Here is a 25,889-nt window from a genome sequence, read left to right as displayed (position 1 = left end):
CGTTGGCTGAGGGAGGAGTGTTGTCCATGGCACTGGGAGGACTCCCTGCATGTCTGTTGGCAGTAGTGGCGTTGGCTGAGGGAGGAGTGTTGTCCATGGCACTGGGAGGACTCCCTGCATGTCTTTGGTGCCACCTGATGGCAGTTCAGATAAATGTCTCATCCAAAGGACTGCTGAATAATTCTGACTGAACAAAGAAAGATAGGAAGTATTTGCCTTTCATGACATCCCAAAGCACTTCACAGCCAATACTTTTTCAAGTGTAGCCCTGGTCGTAGTATCGGAAACAATACAACTAATTTGCACACAGCAAGCTCCTGAAAACAGCAACAAAATAATGATCAAATATGTTTTAGTGATGGTGGTTAAGGGATAAATATTGGCCAGGACACCAGGGATAACTTCTCTGCTTTGAAATAATGCCATAGAATCTTTTATGTGCATCTGAGAGGGCAATTTAGTGTCTTACTGAAAAGATGGCGAGAATCAGACCACAAAGAGCAGAGAGGGAAGGTGAGAGCTCAGTCCAAGAGATGAGAAACAGCGAGGGCAGTGGGACTAGGTAGTTCCCAGTCAATTGGGAAAGAAAAATTGAGGCATGACATTACAGGAAAGCAGGTAGGTGATTGGCTGGTGAGTATTTATGATCTAAACCAGGGCATAAACCGGTGAGTCAACTTGTTTTATAAAGTAGGATTTATTACTAGTAAGATGTACTAAGTATTAGTCATGTTCATTGCTATTGGTAAGGTTTATTGATAGTAAGGCTTATTAGTGTTCATAAAGATTTATTTGCAATAGTGCAATTTATTAGTCGTAGCAAATTTATTAACAGAGATATGGCGGGTTGCTCGAACCTTGAGAGTGCACATCCTGTGCTATGTGGGAACTTCAGGACACTTCCCGTGTCTTGGATAACCATTTGTGTAGGAAGTGTCGTCAGTTGAAGCAGTTTGAGCTCCAGGTTTCAGAACTTGAGCAGCAGCTGGTGTCACTGTGGTGCATCTGTGAGATTGAAAGCCACATGGATACATGTTTATGGATGGGGTCACCCCATAGCTTAAGGGTATACAGGTAGACAGGGAATGGGTGACCACCAGATAGTCAAAAAGAAATAGGTACTTAGAGCAGGAGTCCCCCGAGTGCATTCCACTTTCTAACCTGTATTCAGTTCTGAATGCTGATGAGAGTGATGGTTCATCTGGGAAGTGCAGCCAGAGCTAAATCAAGGGCTCCATAAGAGTCATACAGACTCGAAACGTTAACTCTGTTTCTCTCTCCACAGATGCTGTCGGACCTGCTGAGTTTTTCCAGCATTTTTTGTTTTTATTTCAGATTTCCAGCATCCACAGTATTTTGCTTTTATTCATGGCACCATGGGTGGCTCAGCTGGACAAGAGGTTGCAAGGAGGACTGGAAGAGCAATAGTGATAAATCATTCTATAGTTAGCAGAGCAGACAGGTGTTTTTGTAGCCGCAGACAAGAATCCAGGTTGGTATGTTGCTTCCCTGGTGACAGGGTTGTCATTGAGTGGCTGCAGGACATTCTAGAGGGGGAGGGTGAACAGCCAGAGGCCGTGGTCTGCATTGGTACCAACGACATAGGTAGAAAAAAGGATGAGATGCTGCAGGCAGAGTTTAGGAACTGGGAAAGACATTAAAAAGCAGGAACATCAAAATCTCTGGATTACTCCCAGTGTCATGTGCTAGTGAGCATTGAAATAGGATGTTAGAACAGATGAATGTGTAGCTGGAGAGATGGTGCAGGAGGAAGGCCTTTAGATTCCTGGGGCACTGGGAGCTGTTGTGGGAGAGGTGGGACCTGTATCAGCCGGACAGTTTTTACTTCAAGGCCAGGACAAATATCCTTGCAGGGAAGTTTGCCAGTGCTTTTGGGCAGGGTTTAAACTAGTTTGGCAGGGTATGAGAACCCAAGGATGAATTTGGATGGGACAAAATCAGATGGAAATGGATGGCAGAAAATTAGTGAATGAGTCTGGAAAGCAGAGGAGGCAAAGGTTAGAAAATAAAAAAAAGGAGTTTGGCAGTGCCCAAGGGTTACACTTCAATATAAGGAGTATAGCAAATAAAGGAGACCAGCTGAGGGCCCAGATAGAAATGGGGCAGTTTGATATCATAGCTATAACAGAAACATGGTTTAGAGAGGGACAGGAATGGGAGCTCAACATTCCTGGTTATACGGTTTTTAGAAGACATAGGGGGATAAAAGGTGGTAATTTTGGTCAAAGAAACAAGTACAGCTGAGAGGAGGGATGATATGTTAGAAGGATCATCAAATGAGGCTATATAGATTGACTAAGGAACAAAAAAGGGACAGTTACACTTCTGAATGCATACTTTAGATCCCCAAACAGAGGGAGAATGAAATGCAAAAACAGTAGGGCAGTAATAGGGAATTTAACTACTCCACTATTAACTGGGATAGTTTTAGTGTGAAAGAAATGGAGGGAACCGAATATTTGAAGTGTATTCAGGAGAATGTTTTTGGCCAGTATGTAGCAAGTCCAATAAGAGAGAGTGTGGTTTTGGACTTAGTTTTAGGAAATGAAGCTGTGCAGGCGGAAGGAGTGGCAGTGGGAGTACATTTTGGTGCTAGTGATCATAACTCAGTTAGTTTTAACATAATTATGGAAAAGGACAAAGATAGAACAGAAGTTAAAGTTCTAAATTGGGGTGAGGCCAATTTTACTCTGCTGAGGAGTGATTCAGCAAAAGTGGACTGGAAACGGCTACTTGAAGGTAAATCAGTGTCAGAGCAGTGGGAGGCATTCAAAGGGGAGATTCAAGTCATTCAGAGTAAACATGTTCCCACAAAGAATAAGGGTGGGATGGCCAAATCTCAAGCCCCCCGGATGTCAAGGTAAGATAAGGCAGAAAAGAAAGATTGTGTCAAACGCTGAGAACTCAATTCTACAGAAAGCCACGAGGAGTATAGATAGTACACGGGTGAAATTAAAAAGGAACTAGGAAAGCAAGGAGAGGGCATGAAAGAATATTGCCAAGCAAAACCAAGGTGAACCCGAAGATGTTTTATCAATACATTAAGAGTAAGTGGTTAACTAAGGGAAAGGTAACCTATATGTAGAGGCAGAAGATGTGGGAATGATTCTTAATGAATATTTTGTGTCTGTCTTCACAAAAAGGGATGACAATGCAAACATTGTAGTTAAGGAGGAGGAATGTGAAATATTGGATGTGATAAACATAGGGAGAGAGGAAACATTAAGTGGCTGACAGGTGTTTTTTGCGACTGGAAGACTGTTTCCATTGGGGTTCCGCACAGCTCAGTACTAGGTCCCCTGCTTTCGGACTTCAATGTAGCGGGCATGATCAAGAACTTTACAGACAACACAAAAATTGGCCGTGTGAATGATAGTGAGGAGGGAAGCTGTGGACTGCAGGAAGATATCAACGGACTGGTCAAGTGGGCAGAAAAGTGGCAAATGGAATTCAACCCAGAGAAGTATGAAGTGATGCATTTGTCAAACAAGGCAAAGGAATACACAATAAATGGGAGGATACTGAGAGGTATAGAGGAAGTGAGGGATCTTGGAGTGCATGTCCACGGATCCCTGAAGATAACAGGATACTTTCCTTTATTAGCTGAGGCATAGAATGTAAGAGCAGGGAGATTATGCTGGAACTATATAAAACACTAGTTAGGCCACAGCTTGAGTACTGTGTGCAGTTCTGGTCACCTCATTGCAAAAAGGATCTAATTGCACTGGAGAAGGTACAAAGGAGATTTACTAAGATGTTGCCAGGACTGGAAAATTGCAGCTATAGGCTGGGGTTGTTTTCTTTGGAACAGAGGAGGCTGAGGGGAGATTTGATTGAGGTGTACAAGGTTGTGAGGGGCCTGGATAGAGTGGATGAGAAGGACCTGTTTTTCTTAGCAGAGAGGTCAGTGACTAGGGGGCATAGATTTAAAGTGATTGGTAGAAGGATTAGAGGGGAGATGAGGAAGAATCTTGTCACCCAGAGGGTTGTGGGGTCTGGATCTCACTGCCTGAAAGAGTGGCAGTGGCAGAAACCCTCAACTCATTTAAAAGGTTTCTGGATACGCACTGAAGCCTTGTAACCTCCAGGGTTATGGACCAAGTGCTAGAAAATGGGAATAGGCTGGTGGCTCGTTTTTCAGCCAGCACAGACATTGTGGGCTGAGTGGGCTCTTCCTGTGCCGTAAATGTTTCGACATTTTCTAAATATCTGAAAAGGAGAAATGTGTAGGAAGAGGGTGGGGGAGTGGCAGTATGTGAATTGCTCCTTAGGAGAGCCAGCACGGACACAATGGGCCAAATGGCCTTTTATGTGCTGTAATGATTCTACGATCCTGACCATGCAACACTACCTCAGTACTGCATTGGCGTGTCAGCCTAGACTTGTGCTCAAATCTCTTGTGTGGGACTTGAACGTACAACCTTCTAAGTCAGGAGTCCGATGTGAGAATGCCAACTGAATGCCAACTGAACCAGGATTGACACCTCCAGTGAAAAGCAACATTTAAAAAACAACTCTCCTTATTTAAAGCAAGAGGAACAGTCATGTCTGGGTCTTTTGTAGAAATAATTGATTGAGATTGATTACTATGAATCGTCAACAACTCCCTTAATCGTTGTATCATGCAACGACCAACAACACTCGGGGAGATCAACACTATCCAAGACAAAGCAACCCCATCCAGCAACTGAAACATTCACTCCCTCCATCATCACCGCACAGTGGCAGGAATGTGTAACATCTACAAGATGCAATGTAGCAACTTGCCAAGTTTCCTTTAGCATCACCTTCCAAACCTCTACCGCCTAGAAAAACAAGGGCAGAAGATGGCTTGGAACACCACCAACCACATTCCAAGTTCCCCTCCAAGCCACATGAAATTCGGGAATTTCTTTCCCAATGGCACTGTGGTTGTACTGACACCACATGTACTGCAGTGCTTCAAGAAGGTGGCTCACCACCACCTGCTTAAAGTCAATTAGGGATAGGCAACAAATGCTGGCCTTGCTAGCAATGCTCACATCCCTAGGATAATTTTTTTTAAAAAGGGTGATAGAAAGCAAATTAGGCAGACCTTGGTCTTTTATCATCTAGCAGTTCCTACGTTTCCATTTACGCAATGCTGGTGTTTCTGAATGAGTAAACATCTCGAGAATCACTGTGGTTTGCTTTCATTTCCTGAGTCCTCATACAGCACTTCCTCTCCGTTTGTGCTTATACATGGTGATCACCGAGACAACACAAAAAGTGCAAACACTGCTTAACCATGCACAAACGGTCAGGGCAACATGCCCAGGCTGACTACAGTTGAGCCACAGCATTGTCAAGCAAAGGGAATCTGTGTAATCGCAGACTCATGACACGGAGGTAAGTTGAATTTGTTCTGGTTGTGGCCCATTTCCTCCAATCTCGAACAGAAAATTAGTTTCAAAATGGGGAAGTTGAGGAGTGGCTTCGCTGTATTTTTTTTTGTCACCCAGCTCCTGCTGGGCATTGCTGAAGTGATCTGCTGCTGATAAACTAGGCGCACCAATAAGTGTAAGTATTTTCATCATACGAGGTAGAAAGAAGTGGGCTCAAAATGTCCAGGGTGTATGAGAATGTAATTCAAATTAACTATACCCCTCTTTCAGTTTCCTAGCACCTAACTGGGCTGGAGGAGGAGAGAGGAACTTGCTCCATGGCCTCTACTAGTGCTGTTTTGGAACTGGTCCTTACTGCATGAATGAAAGCAAATGAGGATGACTCTTCCCCATCAGCTTTCTCCTCTCCCTGTATAGAAACAGATAAGGCAGGGTCAAAATCCTGGAATTTTCTGTCTTACACCATTGGGAGATCACCATCACCAGCATGGATCGCAGCCATTCAAGGTGAAGGTGAGGAGGCGGGTGGATCACTTTTCTGGACAACTCATGGTCAATAAATATGGAGTGGTCACATTCTGAAAACATTCTCAAAAAATTACAGCTAGCCCACCATTCTTGGGAATAATGCCAAACATTGGCTGGCAGTTCCCAAGTTCCACTTCTGGCCCACAGAACCCTTTCACACAACAGTGGAATTCTTTCTGTTCTCCCCCTCTGCTTTCAGTCCCTGAAGGCCACTGGATCTTGCTGTGGTGTGAGAGCAGCCCTCCTAAGACCTCGATGCAAAGGTCACACTTTATCACCCTGAGGGGAGTTAGCAGAATCTCACTTCAAAATGAGGTTGGGTGGGGAGGGAGGAATTTGGACCAAGTCAGTGTTTCTGTGAACCATGAGAGTCAATCTTAAGGTGTCAGTTGTGGCTCAGCTGGTTGCATTCTTGTGCCTCAGTCACAAAGTTGTGAGTTCAATCCCACTCTAGAGACTTGAAAGCATCATCTAGGCTGACGCTGCATTGCCATACAGAGGGAGTGCTGCACTGTTGAAGGAAATATCTTTCGAGTGAGATGTTAAACCAAAGCCCGTTTACCCTTTCAGGTGGGCATCAAAGATCCAACTGCAATCTTCCCTGGTGCCCTGGCCTGAACTACCATTCATAAAATAGAGTATCTGGACATTATCACATTGCTGTTTGTGGGATCTTGCTGTGTGCAAAATGGCTGCTGTACTTCCCACATTACACTAGTGACTACACTGCAAAAAGAGTACTTAACTAACTGAAAAACTACTTTGGGAGGCAGTGATTTCATGAAAGGTGCTATATAAATTTAAGTTCTGTTTTTTCCTGTGGCCGACTTGGTAATTTTTAATCAGCTCTAGAGTAGTCCTGGTTGACCCTCCTCACTGATGGAACCAGGAAGGTCAATCTTTTACTGGAGTTTGTAAGTCTTCCAACCCTACTTCAAACAAACAAACCTTCAAGCCAAATAAAAGCAGAAAGCACTGGAAAAACCCAGCAGGTCTGTCAGCATCTGTGGAGAGAGAAACAGTGTTAATGTTTCAAGTCCAATATGACTTCTTTGGAACTGGAAGCCAAATGGTCCTGAGGAATAAATAGTTAAGAGCTTACTAATTATCTGTGCCGCTGTAGCTGTATATGGTTTTATACTTCGACAGTACCCCACAAACTCTTGGACATTCATAAATCTCTTGCCAACTTGTGCCTAACTCTCTGGACTGATGTCAGAGGGATGTGTGTATACAGGGGAAGAGTGCACTCTCCATCCACATCAAGGAAACAGAAACTCTGTTTACTTGCATTGCTGTTTGTTTTGGCAGTGGTGATTTTGCATGTAATCAGACCGGAGAAAATGTTGTTAAGTTCGTTGGTGAAAATTAGTTGGGTCTTTTCCTTGCGTGGAAGCCTTTTGATTAAGGCAACATTCCCATACCTCATACGGAACAGATACAGGCCTGGGGAGGGAGGGGAAGGACACTGAAAAATTTTCATAATTTATCAAGATGAAAATAAAAGGAAATAAAGGCATATTTATCTCTTTGTGGCAACGACTGTGTTGGGTGGTATGATGAATTTAGACACCATGCAAATTAAACAAAGCATGATTGTTCTCCAGCCCTTGAAAACAAATCACCCCAATAGTCAGAGGGAAGGACACATTTGTTGATGCTCATTGATCACATTGGAATCTTTTGAAACCTAACTGCCTTTGGATTTTATTGCGCTTATTTTTCCGGCACTTTACCATTGAGACGATGATTCTCTGGAGAGGAATCAAAGACGCACAGCAGAGCCATCCCTGAGGCTTCAGGTGAGAATTACTGGCAAAACTCACCCTCTTATTGAATGAGAGAAGATCAAGAAGAGGTACCAACCAGAGATACCAGGTGGTGGAAGTTGTGGCTAGTGCAGATGTAAATTATTCAGCTGATGTTGTGATTGAAAGGTTGAAGCAAATGGGTGTAAAATGAACCAGCTTTCTGTGAACCATCTTCCTCTGCTTTTCCCCATGCACAGTGCAGTAGAGATAGATTCAACTGCACCAGTTCTGATGAAAGGTCATCTACCTGAAATGTTAACACTGTTTCTCTCTCCACAGATGCTGTTAGACCTGCTGAGTATTTCTAGCAACTTTCTTGTTTTTATTGCAGATTGGACATGTCAATAGATTCTTTGTTTTGAGAAAAATTGGATAATCTGGCTAAAAATGGGATTGAGGTTATTACAAAGAAACATACACTGCTGATTTAATTCTCTGGGGAATACTAGGATTTCAGTATTGGGGCCATTAGATCAAGTGGATAAAGTACATAGTAACTGAAAGAAAGACTTGCATTTATATAGCACCTTTCACATTCTCAACCCGTTCCAAATTAGATGCTTTGAATTGTAGTCACTGTTGTATTGTAGGAAATGTGGCAGGCAAAGTGTGCAAAGTAAGCTCCCACTGCTAGTAATATCACAGTAACCAGATAATCTGTTGAGGGATAAATATTTGCCAGGATATCCAGGAGAAGTCCCCTTTGAAATAGTGCCATCAGACTTTTTACATTCACCCGAAGAGGTAGCCAGAGCGTCAATGTAATGTCTCACACCTCTGACAGTGCAGCACTCCCTCAGAGCACCGCACTGAATTAGCAGCTCAAGGTTCTGGACTTGAATCCATGATCTCCTCACAGGTGAAGCACCACTTAATTAGGATAATTCCAGCTCGTCAAAGAGACTTTTTCTAAATGTAAAGGTTAATTTTTGCAGGCTAGGCCTCAGTCCCTATGAACTGAAAAATGTGACCTTAGGCTTGGGTAATCTAGAATAACAGTGCAAGCACTGGAGATTGTTTTATTGCTACAGTATGTGCTGGGAGTGATGAAGAACCTCACTGCTGTCACTCCTGGGCCAGGACCGTCCCCAGAGTTGCTCCCTTTCTGCCATCATAACTGAGAGAAGTGCAGTGCAAAACTGGTTTAGATACGCAAACAAGATTTCTGCCACACATCTGGTGCAATTATGACAGAGAAGTAAGGGCAGTTCTGGGAATCTCCCAGATTGATCTCTACAACTGACGAATAACTCTCTGACAGACCACTTATCTCAGCTGAAAAGCTACAAATCAGGTTTATTAAGAACTAAGATTAACAGAAACAAAACAAACATATTTTAACAAGATTTCAGCAACACCAGTACTCCCCACACAATGAAGTCTGTGCCACTGATGTAATGTAGGAAACACAGCAGCCAATTCGGGCGAAGCAATATCCCACAACTAGCAATCCTGTGAGGACAGACAGGGCCTCAGTTTAAAGCCTCAAACCTCTGATAGAACAGCATGTCCTTAGTACTGCATGAGTGTGTTAGTCGGGATTATGAATTGAAGTCTCTGAAGTGGGTCTTGAACCCACAGGCTTCTGAGTCAAAGAGTGCTACTCACTGGGCCACAGCTGACACTATATGATGAAATATTGCCTCTTCTCTGTTGACCATGGAAGCGAAAAACCAGCATGAGTCAGTGTCATCTGAAGAGGGTAGGAAGAAGAGTTTGAACAAGAAAACAAAATGGAGGCTGCTATTTTGTGGCACAATGGGTTGGTATTTGAATGCACGATGGCTCTGTATCAGCAACTCTAGGTTCAGTTCTTCAGTATTGTACCACATGAACAAATTTTTTCTGCACTATTTTTCCTCCGCAGATTACCCCTGGCATGGAACAGCCAAAGAATGACAATGATGAGTTTCCCATTGTCATGAGAGAGGAAAACAGGAGGAGAAGGCGGAAGATGCGAGCCAACACAAACAGGAACATGCAGTACTATTCTCTGGAGCAGCTGACCATTGAGTTTGTCTTACCCACACGCAACAAGTTCAACAATGTCCATGAGAAGGTCTCCCTGGAGGTGGCTGGGAATTACACAGTGGAACAACTGAAAGCAAAGGTTTGGGTGAAAGCTGGTGGGATCAGTGCTTGCCCGGATTTCTATCAGAAGCTTAGCCCAGACCAGTTCAGGTTAATGTACCAGAAGAAGGGGCAGTGGTATGAGATATATGACAAACACCAGGTGATTCAAACGTTGGACTGCATCAACTACTGGAAGGCACTGCAGAAAAGCAATGGAAAGATTCACCTGGTACAGAAAGCAAGAGCCTCCAAGGAATCCTTGCAGTTGCAAAATGACCTGAACTACCTGATTGGCTACGATGTCACTGATGTGAGCAATGTCCATGATGACGAGCTGGAGTTCACCCGGCGAAAACTAATCACCCCTCAGCTGAATGAGGTGTCCACCAGGGATGCAAAACTGTATTCAATGGACCCTTGGATTATCTCAAAGCCCTTACCTGAGTTTCTGCTGAGTAAGATCTGCAATAATAACATTTTCATAATTATTCACAGGGGAACGACAAGCCTGACTATAAAAGTTTCCATCGATGAGACACCACAAAGCATTCTGAAGAACTTCTTCAAGAAAATGGCCAACAAAAAGGGCCTCCTGGAAATTTCTGAGAGCCATAATGAGGAGGACTTTGTTCTTAGGGTCTGTGGCAGGGAGGATTACATAGTTGGTAACCACCCAATCAAGGACTTCCATTGGGTAAGATTCTGCCTGAAGAACGGTGAGGAAATTCATTTTGTCCTGGACCTACCCCCAGATCCAGCTCTGGATGAAGTTCAGAAGGAAGAGTGGCCTCCTGTGGATGATTGTACGGGGGTTACTGGATCACATGAGCAATTAACACTGGAAGGAAGAGATCATGACAAAGTGTTCACCATATCCCTCTGGGATTGTGACAGAAAGTTCAGGGTCAAAATTATAGGGATTGATATTCCTGTGCTCCCAAGAAACACAGAACTTACTGTCTTTGTTGAGGCTAGTATACTGCATGGGCAGCAGGTGCTTACACAACAAAGGACCCCTACAAAAGCCTTTACTGAAGAAGTCCTGTGGAATGTTTGGCTTGAATTCGATATTAAAGTCAAGGATCTGCCTAGAGGGGCACGATTGAATCTTCAAGTTTACTGTGGTAAGGCACCAGCACAAGGTACGAAGGGTGCATTCCAATCACAAGATGATAACACATGGGATGCCAAGAGCAAGAACCATATGCTGTACTATGTCAACCTGTTGGTGATTGACCATCGATCTCTCCTTCGACAAGGAGAGTATGTGCTTCACATGTGGAAGATCCCTGATAAAGGTGAAGAACAAGGCACTATTGAAGCTGACAAGCTTACATCAGCGACCAATCCTAACAAGCAGACCTCCATGGCCATTTGCATCCTGCTGGACAGGTACAATTACCCAATTACTCTTCCACGAAGCTGTCAAACACACGACCCCGAGGTTGAGAGGTCAGGCCACGAGATGCACAGTCAGCTGCGCAAACAGTTCGAAGAGATCATCAGTACTGACCCCCTGAACCCACTGAGCACTGAGGACAAAGAATTATTGTGGCATTTCAAACACGAATGCATGAGACAGCCTAAGGCCTACCCCAAGTTTCTTAGCTCAGTAAAATGGGGACAACAGGAGGTAGTGCTGAAAACTCACCAACTTTTAGACAAACAGGACATTTGGAACAGCAGTCCCTTGGACGTGGGACTTGCAATGCAGCTTCTGGATTGCCGGTTTTCAGATGAGCAGGTTCGGGCACTGGCCATTCGAAAGCTGGAGACACTTGACAATAGTGAGGTGTTACAATATCTCTTACAGTTGGTCCAGGTAAAATAACTTTCCATTATATATGGGGTGCAGTGAGGCAGTAAGTCCACAGGTCTGGCTGATAAAGATAGTAATTTGTGTTGCACTAAACCATGAAAACCAGAAAAACCCCAGGTCCGATCAACCAGTCAGTGCTAAGTCAGCAGATATCAGCCGGAGTGGTTGTATTGTTGTATCTATGGGCAGGAACAGAGAGAAAGTCAACCAATAGTTCATCTGCCTCATTATTCTCCAGAGCCCTAAAGGTAAATCTATATAGATCTTGGATATGAATCTGGAAATAGGTTCATTTTTGGTACTCACCTACATCAAACAGTGTCGCCCCCCACCCGACTAGCTATCATGCATGGTGGTTGGTTAATAAATGTGGCACTTAAGAAACTCTGGCAAATGCCAGCACCTTGAGGGTTAGCCTGAATCATGTTGAAGCCAAATAAAAGACACTTAAAATGGTTTCATGCATTTCAATCACTAGGTAATTCTACATATTACAAATGGAATGATCTTTCTTTGTCTTTTATCCTCATTTTGGAAGATGAGCTTCATTATTTAACCAAAGTGAGGATTTAACTTAAACAAGCAGCCCTCACACTGTCATTGAGTAGCAATTGTAAAGAATAAAACAGATGAGCATAGGAAATTGAAAGATTGGATTGAGGAAACAAAACCAGCTCATTATAACACACTGATATACCCCACACGCTTCGTTATACCTCACCACAACACCCTGATATACCTCACACACTCACTGTGACACTCCGATAAAGCTCACATCGCCACTGTAACACTTCCTCACATCTGCACTGTAATACTCTTGGATATACCCTACCCCATCACAATAACACTCTCTGACACACTCCAGTATCCATGCTGTAATCATAATTCAGTTAGATTTAGCATAGTCATGGAAAAGAATAAAGACAGACAAGTGTGAAAGTTTCGAATTGGGAAAAAGCCAATTTTACTAAGCTGTGATGTAATTTAGGTTAAGGCGAATTGGAAACGGTTATTGAGGTTAAATCAGTAACAGAGCAGCAGGAGATTTTCAAGGAGCAGGTAGAGCGGGTTCAGAACAATTACGCTGCTGGAAAGTAAACTGGTGGGCTCCCAAACCTAGCCGCCCCACCTCCCCCCACTCCACCCATCCCTGGATGTCAAGGAGCAAACAGAATAGGAGAAGACAGAAAAAAAGGGAAGCTTGTATTAGATACTGAAAGTTCAATAATGCAGGGAGCCTGGAGGAGTATAGAAATTGTAGGAGTCAAATTTAAAAAGAAAATTAGGAAAGCAATGAGAGCATAAAAAATATTGGCAAGTAGAATAAAGGAAAACCCAAAGATGTTTTAAAATGAAATAATGAGAAAGAGGATAGCTAAAGAAAGAGTAAAGCAGATAAGAGACCAAAAAGATAACTTTGATGTGGAGGTGGAAGATGTAAGCATGGGTTCTTAGTGAATACTTTACTTCTCTATTCGCAAAAGAGGGGGATGGTGTAAACATTTTAGTTAAGGAGGAGGAATATTGCATAATATTAACATAGTGAGAGAGGAAATATTAAGGGGTTTAGCATCTTTGAACTTCTGTTGAAGGGTCATGAGGACTCAAAACGTCAACTTTGCTCTTCTCCGCCGATGCTGCCAGACCTGCTGAGTTTTTCCATGAATTTCTGTTTTTGTTTAGGAAATAGCAGATGTTCTGACCATCCCAATCCTGTCTGGCTATAGGCATGGTGCTGAGGAACTGTTAATGTTGTACCATTGTTTAAAAAGGGAGGAGCGATGAACTGAGTAATTATAGGACGGTCAACCTAACCTAGGTTGTGGGCAAATTAGTGGAAAAAATTCTGAGAGACTGTATACATTAGTCATTTAGAAAGGCATTGATTAATCCAAGATTGTTAGCATGAATTTGTTAAGAGAAGGTAGTGTCTTACTAACTTGATTTTTTTTTGAGGGGTTAGCAAGGAGTGTCGATGAGAATAGTATGTTTAATGTAGTGCAATGACAACAGTGTGTACCATATACAAGATGCATTGCAGCAACTCAATAAGCCTCCTTTGACAACGCCTTCCAAACCTGCGACCTCTACCATCTAGAAGGACGAGGGCAGCAGATGCATGGGAACACTACCACCTGCAAGTTTGCCTCCAAGTCACACACCATCCTGATTTGGAAATATATCGCCATTCCTTCACTGTCACTGGGTCAAAATCCTGGAACTCCCTTCCTAACCAGACTGTGGGTGTACCTATACCACATGGACTGCAGCAGTTCAAGAAAGCACCTCATCACCACTTTCTCAAGGACAATTACATATCAACATACATACGAACATATGAATTAGGAGCAGGAGTAGGCCATTCAAATGCTCCGCCATTCAATAAGATCTGATTGTAACCTCAACCCCACATTTCTGCCTTCCCCCTATAGCCTTTCACATTCTTGTTAATCAAGAGTCTATCTAGCTCTGCCTTAAAATTATTCAACGACTCTGCTTCCACCGCTTTTTGAGGAAGAGAGTTCCAAAGACTCATAACCCTCTGAGAGAAAAAAATCCTCCTCATCTCTGTCTTTAGGTGTTGGGCAGCCTAGGAGCTGGTCTGTAACTGTCTGGTTGGGAAATGGGAACTCAGCATCTAGAGTTCCTGAAGTGTTTCTTTTGCTATATTACAAACCTATGCCATTGCTATCTTTAGACTTGACTATCCTAATCCTGGCTAGTTTCCTACCTTCCACTCTCTTGTAAACTTGGGCTGATTTAAAACTCTGCTGCCCATGTCTTGTATTGTTAACCCATCACCTTTGTCCTCACAGATCCACGTTGTCATCTGGTTCATCAACACCTCGATTTTAATGTTCCCATTCTTGTTTTCAAATCCCTCCAAGCCTCACCCCTCACTATGTTTTTATCCTCGTTCAGCCCTACAACACCCCAAGATCCCTGTAATTCTCCAATTCTGACCTCGAACACATCAACAATTTCCTCCCCGCCCGCCATCATTGGTGACTGTGCCTTCAGTTTCCAAGGCCCTAAGCTCTGGAATTCCCTCTGGAAACCTCTACATGTCTCTACTTCTCATCCCTCCTTTAAGATGCTTCTTAAAACCTATCTCTTTGACCAAGCTGGTCCCAATATCCCCTTATGTAGCTCAGTATCAAATTTTGTCTAACCCACAAACTCCACCACCTAGAAGAACAGGGGCACAAGATGCATGGGAACACCAACACCTACAAGTTCCCCTCCAAGTCACACATCATCCTGACTTGGAAATATAATGCTGTTCCTTCACTGTTGCTGGATCAAAATCCTGGAACTCCCTCCCTGACAGCACTGTGGGTGCACCTACACCACACAGACTGCAGCGGTTTAAGGCGGCAACTCATCACCACCTTCTCAAGGGCATTTAGGGATGGACAATAAATGCTGGCCTTGCGCTGACACCCATGTCCATGAACAAATAAAAATTGCAAGTTGTTGTTGCTTTGTGTCCCTACCTGAGGCTTGTGTGCTTATTCACATATTATTTTAAACTGATTTCAGGCAGTCAAGTTCGAGCCCTACCATGACAGCGCCCTTGCTCGATTTCTCCTCAAACGAGCATTAAGAGTGAGTACAAATTCCCCCTTTTTGATTTTCTTCCTTTTTGATTGGAAGAACGTTTTTGAATTTTTTCTCCAAAACATAGAGATAGATTATTTTCCCTTTTAAAAACTTGCCTGATCATTTACTTTTGACTTCTTGCTAGAGTAAACGAATAGGGCATTTTCTGTTCTGGTTCCTGAGGAGTGAAGTGGCCGAATCGATGCACTACCACCAGCGTTATGCAGTCATTCTCGAGGCTTACCTCCGAGGCTGTGGGACAGCCATGCTGATGGATTTCATGAAGCAGGTCAAGGTGATGGAAGCTCTGCACAAAGTCACATTGGAGATAAAGAACGTCACTGCTGACAAATACGATGTTTCCGCTCAAGGTATGTTAATATATTTTTGGCTGCGATAGGGTGGTGCCCCAAGACCCGGCCAGAATGGAGATGATTGGATGACTTTCTCCCTCCCTCACCCCACTCCTCCTCCCGTAAATCACACCTGGAGACTGCAATGCTGAAAGTGATTGGGATTGGTTATATGCGCAGAATTGTAATATGTAACTATCCTCCACTGACTGATTTTGGTGAAGAAGTATTCCTGCTTTTATTGAGAAATATTGTAGCTTCAGAGATGACTTATTTGCTGTAATGTATAGAAGTCCAGTTTAATTGATTTTGTTTGGTGAGTAAATAAACTCTTAAAATTTCACAACTAAACAAAATAGATGACAGCCATTCTCTGGTTCATTCCCTAGGGCTGTGCCTTGACCAATCAGAGTCAACCTGCCCAGTTTGAATTTAAACAAAGCTTTCCAGTTAACTGTCAGTCATCAGTTAATTGGTGCATTCTGCATGGTAACACCTCTACCAATCAGAGTCCACTTGCCAACCAATCAGCACTGTCTTCTCATGAAGTAAAAGGGAAATTGTTGTTCCCTTAACATTTGGTATTCTTGCAAATTGTCCTGATGAGTGCAAGATGAAAAGCTTTGACAACATGTACCTTTTTTCAACAATGTGAAAAGAGATTTTAGGGCAGGTGACTAAAGGCTTGACCAAAGAAATGGTTTTAAGGGGTGTCTAAAAGCAGGAGAGTATTGAAGATGCAGAAGGGCTAAAGCAGTGTATTCAGTGGCCTAGCCAGTTGAAGCCATGCTTATCAATAGTAGAGGGAAGGGTTAGGGGCCACAAAAGAGGCCAGAGTCTGGGAGGGACAGGGGCTGTTGTATGTCTGGAGGAGCTAATAGTGATAGGAAGGTATAAGTTCATGAAGAGATTTAAACATGATAAGAATTTTAAATTTGATGCACTGGCTGGACTGGGAGTCAATTTGGGTAAACAAGGACAGGGTTATGGTTGAAAGGGACTTGGTGCTAGATTGTAAATGGGCAACAGATGAGCTGATGTTTATGGAAGATGGGAGGCTGTCCAGGAGAGCATTGCAGTAGTTTTGAGTATGGAGGTGATAAGGGCATACATGAGAGCTTCAGCAACAAATACATAGGCTAGGGGTGGGCTGAGGCAGGCAACATTAACTTTGTGATGGAGGGTCTGTGGTCAGAAGATCAGCCCAGGGTAAAATAGGATTCTGAAATTACAAAGAGCCTGGTTCTGCTTGACAGTGGCCAGGAAGAAGGATGGAATCAGTGGCAAGGGTACAACATTTGTTGTGGGGACTTTGACCTTTCTGATGTTTAACTGGAGGAAACGGTGTCTCAGCCAAGACTGAATATCAGACATCTGCTCTGACAACACAAAGGCAGAGGGTGGGTCCAAATTGGCAGTGGAGATATGGAGCTAGGTGTTATCAGTGTAAATGTGGACACTGACTCCATGTCTGCAGATGATGTTGCCAAGGAACAGCATGTCTCAAAGGTAGATCCTTGGGTAACAGGAAGTAAAGATGTGGAGGTGAGAAGATAAAGTACAAGTTAAGTTAAGCGAGGACAGTCACACTAGTCTGAACAATGGAAGAAATATGTTAGAGGTATGTAGTGTGGGCAATTGTCTCAAAGACTGGAGAGAGGTTTGAGAAGAGGTTTGAGGGTCGTTTCAGTGCTTTCAGAGCTGAAAGCCAAAAGCAAAGATTCAAAGATTGAATTGTGGGAAAGATGAACACAAATAGTTTAGGCCACAAATGTTCAAGGACCTTGGAGAGGAGAAAGGTTGGAGATGGGATAAAAAGTTGCAAGGAATGAGGGGTCAAAAATTATTTATTTTGGAAAGGAGGTGATGACAGTTTTGAAAGAAAGATGGACAACACCTGAGGAGAGGAAAGTATTTAGAATGGCATCTGGAGTGAGGAAAGGAAGTTTGATGGTGAGGAATATATTGGGAATGGGGTCAAAGGAGAAGGTACTAGTTGAGAGAGGACATGAGGGGAAATAGGAGAGAAACTAGAGAGATATTAGGTTCAAGTTCAGGGCAAGGGGTGTTTGTGGAAGTTTGGTGATTTTGGTGGGAAAGAAAGGGAGTGGGAAACAGCAGAGGCAGCTAAGTTATAGAATTATAGAGGCACCTCAATTATAAAATCATAGAACGGTTACAGCACAGATGAGGCCATTCATTCTGTCATGCCTATGCTGGCTCTCTGTAAGAGTAACTCAGCTAGTCCCACTCTCCCGTCCTTTCTTCGTGGACCTAAAAATGATCTCTTTTCAGCTGCTTATCCAATTCTCTTAAAAGCCACGATTGAATCTGCCTCCACCACACACTCAGGCACTGCATTCCAAATCCTAACTACTCGCTACATAAAATAGATTTTCCTCATGTCACCATTGGATATTTTCCCATAGTGACAAAGAAGTTCATGAGCTTTTTGCTCTAGATGTTGGAGGTGAGAGTGTTTAGAGGAGACAGGTTTAAAGGGATGGTTGATTGCGAAGGAAAGAAGCCAGGGCGTTATGTTTGCATGTCTGTAGGGGGATCCTGGGATAATGAGCGTGTAGGGAAGAGGAAAGTGAGACCTGACAGTGGTTGGTATGGTGCAGCCACATCTGTTGATGAAGGCTGAACCAGTTGTGCTCCTGATGTCCTCAAATCTATGCTCCTTTGGACTGAAAGAAGCAAAAATACGTGGGGTTATTGACCAGGATATAAAATAGATAACGGTATAAAAGCAATTGAATAAGTGTAGCGTAAACCAGGGGTGAGAGGCTATATTTATGAAGAGAGAGGAAAAAAAGATTTACATTTCTATAGTGTGTTTAGCAAACTCACGGCACCCCAAAGAGTTTTACAACCAATGAAGTACTTCTGAAGCGTAGAAATTGTTGTAACGTAGGGCACACAGCGAGCTCCCATAAACAGCAATGTGATAATGACCAGATTTTTTTTTAGTGATGTCGATTGAGGGATAGCTATTGGCCATGACACCAGGGTTAACTCTGCTGCTCTTTATCAAAATAGTGCCATGGGATGCTTTATGTTTACCTGAGAGAACAGACATGCCTCAGGTTAATGTCTCATCTGACCCTGACAGTACAGCACTCCACCAGTACCACATTGGGGTGTCAGCCTAAGTTTTTGAGCTCAAAGTCTCTGTGGTGGGATTTGAACCTACTGGATTCAGAGGTGACAGTTCTACCAACTGAGCCATAGCTGACACAGGAGTTAGAGAGTTCAGTGTTCTTTTTGTTAAAGCTGACAAGTGTCTAATTTTTTTCTGATTTTATTTTATTTGTAGCAATCTCTCAGTTAAGATACAAACTTGAGAAGCTCCAATCATCTGGTTTTCCAGAATGTTTCCGAGTTCCATATGACCCTGGTCTCCGTGCAGGTGTGCTTGTGGTAAGTTAAAATATACGTAAGCAATTTTCCATGGATATTTTAGGTGCTAAAGAGCCTCTGACATGGCCAAGATGGGGTTTTAAGCTGAAAATGCTAGTTTAGCCTGTGTTTAAAGCAAGACGCCACCTTGGTAAAGGAGTTGAAGATTGAGCTATAAACAGCAGCCCAGAGGATCATTAAGGGGCTGATTTCCATTTAAATTATCTGCTCGCACTCGAGTGCTGCACGGCATTTTGGTGGCTAGCACTTGACCTTACAACCACTCCTAACAGTAACCCTATAGAATTCAGCTCATTGTTGCAGAGGATTTTGATGCTATTTAAAGGTGCACCAGCTTTTACTGTTCATTCTCTGCTGGCATTTTGAAGAGGACTTTTTGGGAGACTCTGTGCAGACTTCACCAACACTCTTATCAACATTTATTCTGAAAATTCTCTCAGGAATTCACCTAAAGAGAGTGAGTTTTGTGCTATTCTACCTTACTGGACACCTTACAGGAGAAAGGGAGTGTTTGGTCCTTGGCATCTTGCTAGGGGGTCCATCTTGGGCTGCAGGAATGGGAGGAAGTCCTGAGGCCAGACAGAGCAGCAAAGGGACAGGAGGGCGAGGTGAAACCTTTCCCCCTGCTGTAGATCTGAGATGTCTCTGCTTCTCTAGACCTCCTCCACCAGGACCTCCAAGTGATGTGTCCAAGATCTTGTGTGCTCTTTCACCCAGTCCTTGAGCCATCCTTCCAGGTTGATTTCCCTTCCAGCCAGGGTAATCTACAACCTCAGTGGGAAGTGGGTGAGTGCAGGCTACATATAGAGCTCCAGGGAAATTGTGCCTAATGAGCACTTGAGTCATTTACAGCACCTGTAGGCATTTAAATCATGATGATCATCAATTAGCCTTAAAATTGCCAGCTAAATCCACACTTTCAAACTGATATTTCTTAATACCACAACACCTATTTAGTGCCTGTTTTCACCCTTTAGCCAAAATAGCCCTCAGAGTATCTTCATTGCTAACTTGCACACTAAACATGGCACAGATTGCTGTTGTAGAGTGGAAGGTGTGATGTTAAACCATTCACATATACACTGCGGGATAGACTAGCGTTTAACTTGCATTTATTCTTTCACTGCCAGAATATTCTTTTAGGGGCATTGTTGGTGTGAAGAAGTGGTGATCTGTCTAAGGGAAGATTCTCTGTTCATTTTCCTACGCCTCCCAGTCTTGTGCCTTCCTCTTCAGTTGCATGTAGGAGACTCCCATTTTCAGTTTCAATGAGTAATATGAATAGGAAAAAGAGAAGATGGAGTGGTGTCCCATTGCTGTCCTCACGTATCTGTTAAGGAAACACAAGCCCCATTCCCAAAGGATCCTCCACCTGTCATCTTCTTCTTAGGCAGTCCCTTGGTATTGAGGATGACTTGCTTCCACTCCGGCCTGTAAGCAGCCATTATCTTGTGAGGTTCTAGCTCTTCTGCCATCATCACTGAAAATTCGCTGGTTGGGTCAGATGGGCATGGCTTTGTGAACCTGGGCACACCAGCCATACCTGGGCCTGTGGCAATTTTCAAAATGGCAGGGATGTACACCCGCTGAGGTCTAATTTAATATTTTAATAATTGGCTTAATTTAATATAAAAGACTCAATCCCTATGTTCACCTCTCTCACTTTCCAGTTTTCTTCTCTTTCCTCGTGAGGGTGCATTCTGCTGGTTCCACAATCATCAGCCACCCTTCGGTACCTCATCCATACCAAATGCCCATTCTTCATGGGTCAGCCTAAGCAGTGAGTGTCAGCCTAACGTTGAGCCGAACCATTTTGTCCTTATCTGTTGTATCTACAAACACACATTTTCCAACAGGGGTCACTGAATAATAATATGGTTGATTAACTTTGTTTCCTTCTGTTCTTTGTTCAGAAGCACACTATTTTCATTATAGCCCCTCTCTCTCTCTCTCCCATATACCCTGGTTCAGATCAACAAATGCAGTATTGGGTGGTGCAGTGTCAGAGTTCAGCTGTACCCCAATACATGGAACAACTGACTGGAAAGCTACAAGGCAGTCTTGTTGATTTTCCACACTATTCCAGTTTTGACTATTCCAGTATTGCAGAATCAGAGGAACACACTGGACTGCTCAGAGCATCTCAGGGTAGATTGTTATTCATATGCAAACTTAGGTTATTTGACTATCAGTAATGCGGTTTTTAAAAAATCTTTTATCAGTTTTTGTCTAAATAATAAGATTGGACTTAAAAATTATTTATCATGTGTGAAGTGCTTCAAGAAGTTTGAGGGATGTGATAAGTGCTATATAAATGCTAGTCTTTTGTGATACATCACATATCCAGAGCCAAAATATAATTAGATTCATTTTGTAATCAATATAAATACATTGTAAAATTTTTGCCAGACTGCAGAATGAAAGAGTTCGTCTGACTCACATTCACCTTCCATTGACTGACTTGCAGGTGGATAAATGCAAAGTCATGCCATCAAAGAAAAAGCCCCTGTGGCTAGAGTTTAAGTGTGCAGACCTCACCTCCATATCCAAGGATACCATTGGAATCATCTTTAAGCATGGAGATGACCTGCGGCAGGACATGCTGATCATACAGGTGATGCTCAGAAATACAAACTTGGATTCACGTTCCTCATTTACAACACCCAGTACTGTAACTCAGTATACTTCAATGTAACACCCTCTATACAAACTATCACTTGCTATAGGAGGCTGCTTGTCAATGTCAATACCATAGTGTTCATGGATTTACCTTTTTTTTATTCATTCACGGGATGTGGGCTTAGCTGGCTGGGCCAGCATTTATTGTCCATCACTAGTTACCCTTGAGAAGGTGGTGGTGAGCTGCCTTCTTGTACCACTGCAGTCCATGTGGTGTAGGTACACCCACAGTGTTGTTAGGGAAGGTGTTCCAGGATTTTGACCTAGCGACAGTGAAGGAATGGCGATATATTTCCAAGTCAGGACGGTGAGTGAATTGGAGGGGAACTTACAGTTGGTGGTGTTCCCATTTACCTGCTGCCCTTGTCCTTCTAGATGGTAGTGATCATGGGTTTGGAAGGTGCTGTTGAAGGAACCTTGGTGAATTCCTGCAGTGCATCTTGTAGACGGTACACACTGCTGCTACTGTGCATTGGTGGTGGAGGGAGTGAATGTTTGTGAATGTGGTGCCAATCAGGCAGGCTGCTTTGTCCTGGATGGTGTCAAGCTTCTTGAGTGTTTTGGGAGCTGCACTCATCCAGTCAAGTGGGGAATATTCCATCGCACTCCTGACTTGTGCCTTGTAGATGGTGGACAGGCTTTGGGGAGTCCTAGCCTCTGACCTGCTCTTGTAGCCACAGTATTTATATGGCTAGTCCAGTTCAGTTTCTGGTCAATGGTAACCCCAGGATCTAGATAGTGGGGGATTCAGTGATGGTAATGCCATTGAACATCAAGGGGCGATGGTTGAATTCTCTCTTGTTGGAGATGGTCATTGCCAGACACTTGTGTGGCACGAATGTTACTTGCCACTTGTCAGCCCAAGCCTGGATATTGTCCAGGTCTTGCTGCCATTAGACATGGACTGCTTCATTATCTGAGGAGTCGCAAATGGTGCTGAACATTGTGCAATCATCAGAGAACATTCCCACTTCTGACCTTATGGTGGAAGGAAGATCATTGATGAAGCAGCTGAAGATGGTTGGGCTGAGGAACGCCACCCTGAGAAACTCGTGCAGTGATGTTTGGAGCTGAGCTGACTGACCAGCAACAACCACAATCATTTTCTTTTGTGGTAGGTATGACTCTAACCATTGGCGAGTTTTCCCCCTGATTCCCATTGACTCCAGTTTTGCTAGGGCTCCTTAATGCGGCACTCAGTCAAATGCTGCCTTGATGTCAAGGGCAGTCACTCTCACCTCACCTCGCAGGTTCAGCTCTTTTGTCCATGTTTGAACCAAGGCTGTAATGAGGTCAGGAGCTGAGTGTTCCTGGCAGAATCCAAACTGGGCGTCAGTGAACAGTGCTGCTTGATAGCACTGTCGATGACCCCTTGCATTACTTTATTGATGATTGAGAGTAGACTGATGGGGCATTAATTGGCCAGATTGGATTTGTTCCTACTTTTTGTGTACAGGACATACCTGGGCAACTTTCCACATAGTCGGGTAGATGCCAGTGTTGTAACTGTACTGGAACAGCTTGGCTAGGGGCGCGGCAAGTTCTGGAGCACAAGTCTCCAGTGTTATTGCCGGGATATTGTCAGGGCTCATAGCCTTTGCACTGTCCAGTGCCTTCAGCAGTTTCTTCATATCACGTGGAGTGAATCGAATTGGCTGAAGACTGGCATCTGTGATGCTGGGGACTTCCAAAGGAGGCCGAGATGGATCATCCACTCAGCACTTCTGGCTGAAGATTGTAGCAAATGCTTCAGCCTTATCTTTTGCACTGATGTGCTGGGCTCCCCCATCATTGAGGAATGGGATATTTGTGGAGCCTCCTCCTCCAGTGAACTGTTTAATTGTCCACCACCATTCACGATTGGATGTGGCAGGACTGCAGAGCTTAGATCTGATCCGTTGTTTGTGGGATCACTTAGCTCTGTCTATCACTTGCTACTTGTGCTGTTTGGCATGCAAGTAGTCCTGTGTTATAACTTCACCAGGTTGACACCTCATTTTTAGGTATGCCTGGTGCTGGTCCTGGCATGCCCTCCTACACTCTTCATTGAACCAGGGCTGATCCCCTGGCTTGATGGCAATGGTAGAGTGGGGGATATGCCGGGGGCCATGAGGTTACAGATTGCGTTGGAATACAATTCTGCTGCTGCTGATGGTCCACAGTGCCTCATGGATGCCCAGTCTTGAGTTGCTAGATATGTTCCAAATCTATCCCACTTAGCACGGTGGTAGTGCCACACAACACAATGGAGGATATCCTCAATGTAAAGGCAGGACTTCATCTCCACAACTTCATCTCCAGTGCCTTGACCATTGCCGGATGGTCTGTCGATTTCAATGCTTTTTTGTGTCTTTGTAGCGGTTTGATACAACTGAGTGGCTTGCTAGGCCATTTCAGAAGGCATTTAAGAGTCAACCACATTGCTGTGGGTCTGGAATCACATGGATGTCAGACCAGGTGTGGACGACAGATTTCGTTCCCTAAAGGGCAGTAATGAACCAGATGGGTTTTTACAAAAATCGACAATGGTCTAATGGTCATCATTAGACTTTTAATTCCAGATTTTTATTGAATTCAAATTTCACCATCTGCCATGACGGGATTCAAACCTGAGTCCCAGAGCATTATCCTGAGTCTCTGGATTATTAGTCCAGTGACAATATCACAGCGCTATCGCCGCCCCTTGCCATACCTAACATACCTCATAATACTTTGTGTTTCTTAGTTCCCTCAATTTAACATTCTTTGATAGGCTACTTATGCCCAAATTTTCACAGAAACAGAAGAGCTCCGCACCTTAGCCAAAATGGCACTTGATTCCCAATTCCGGAAGTCCCGCTCATGACCCAGCACCCACCATATTCACTTGGGGGGCGGGGGGATTGTATTTCATACGTCTGCAGTTCATGGAGGCAGCGACACATTTAAAAGTGTAGTAGCCTCCGATCAAACAATTTTTGTCACCCAGGCTTCCGAACATAAGAACATAGAAAATAGGAGCAGGAGTAGGCCATATGGCCCCTTGAGCCTGCTCCGCCATTCAACTAGATCATACCTGATCTTCTACCTCAACACTATTTTCCCACACTATCCCCATATCCCTTGATACCTTTAATAAATAGTAACTAGATTAATAGGACTCGTGGGCTTTATGAATTTGAAGAAAAGTCTAAACCTACTGGAGTTCTTTGGGAGAGATAAGGTAACCTTTTGGAAAGGTTCAGGTACCCCTTGCCCCTGAGTGAAAATCTGATCTTTTGGGAAAGTTCCTCTGAGTCGGGTTTGGGTAGTTGGGAATTTTCCTGACTTTGTGCACCTGACTCGGGAGTGAACATTTTCCCCTTGATCTCCCACACCTCTCACCGTAACACTCTGCAGTCTCACAGTAACACGCCCTGATACACCCTTTGCTGTAACACTACTATGTCCCACACCTTTTATTGAAACACTCTCTGATACATCTTTACTGTAATGCTGCTATCTCCCATACCTCCCACTGTAACACTTTCTAATACACCCCTTACTGTAAGCCCTGTTACTATAATACTTAGTCACATGTCTCACTGTAAATCAGTTTGTTATTCTCCACTGTAACTATGCTATAATTAGTGGCCTCCACATACTAGTCTTATAACACGACGAAATAGCCAGTAACATAGGGTTAAGAATTTCTGAGTAATAAAGAGATACAGAAAATGTCATAACAGAAGAGAAATAACTCAATAATATCAGTCAGTAACACAGAAATATGAACATAAGAAATAGGAGCAGGAGTAGGCCATATGGCCCTTGAAGCTACTCCACCATTCAGTAGGATCATAGCTGATCTTCTACCTTAACTCCACTTTCTCACCCTATCCCCATATCCCTTATTTCTTTAGTGTCCAAACACTTATCAATCTCAGCCTTGAATATAATAACAACAGCAATTTATAATTATATAATGCCTTTAATATAAAGAAACATCCCAAGGTGCTTCACAAGAGCATTATAAAGGAAAATATGGCACCAAATCAACTGAGGAGTCATTAGGTCAGATGACCAAAAGCTTGGTCAAAGAGGTGGGTTTTAAAGAGTGTCTTCAAGGAGGAAAGTGAGGTATAGAGGTAGAGAGGTGTAGGGAGGGAATTCCAGAGCTTAGGGCCCAGACAGGTGAAGGCATGGCCACAAGTGGTGGAATGATTAAAATTGGGCATGCTCAAGAATCCAGAATTAG

At 43.5% G+C, this 25,889-nt stretch overlaps 1 protein-coding gene across 1 annotated transcript in view; it reads left to right on the top strand.

The window, feature by feature from the left end:
* Nucleotides 1–5,215: 5,215 nt before the first annotated feature.
* The window catches only part of pik3cg (phosphatidylinositol-4,5-bisphosphate 3-kinase, catalytic subunit gamma), a 35,848-nt gene continuing 15,174 nt past the window's right edge, over nt 5,216–25,889 (top strand). Inside the window, exons 1-6 of the mRNA XM_078570807.1 lie at nt 5,216–5,388; nt 9,591–11,618; nt 15,159–15,224; nt 15,364–15,589; nt 18,891–18,994; nt 21,462–21,608. Coding sequence (XP_078426933.1) covers nt 9,603–11,618; nt 15,159–15,224; nt 15,364–15,589; nt 18,891–18,994; nt 21,462–21,608 — 2,559 coding nt within the window. The 5' untranslated portion in view covers nt 5,216–5,388; nt 9,591–9,602. The remainder of the gene's footprint in view (nt 5,389–9,590; nt 11,619–15,158; nt 15,225–15,363; nt 15,590–18,890; nt 18,995–21,461; nt 21,609–25,889) is intronic.

The sequence above is a fragment of the Cetorhinus maximus genome, chromosome 24 (assembly GCF_964194155.1).
Source record: "Cetorhinus maximus chromosome 24, sCetMax3.hap1.1, whole genome shotgun sequence".
NCBI classification, from domain to species: Eukaryota; Metazoa; Chordata; class Chondrichthyes; order Lamniformes; family Cetorhinidae; genus Cetorhinus; species Cetorhinus maximus.
The sequence above is the reverse complement of the archived record's forward strand: the minus strand, read 5'-3'. Positions and strand labels throughout refer to the sequence as shown.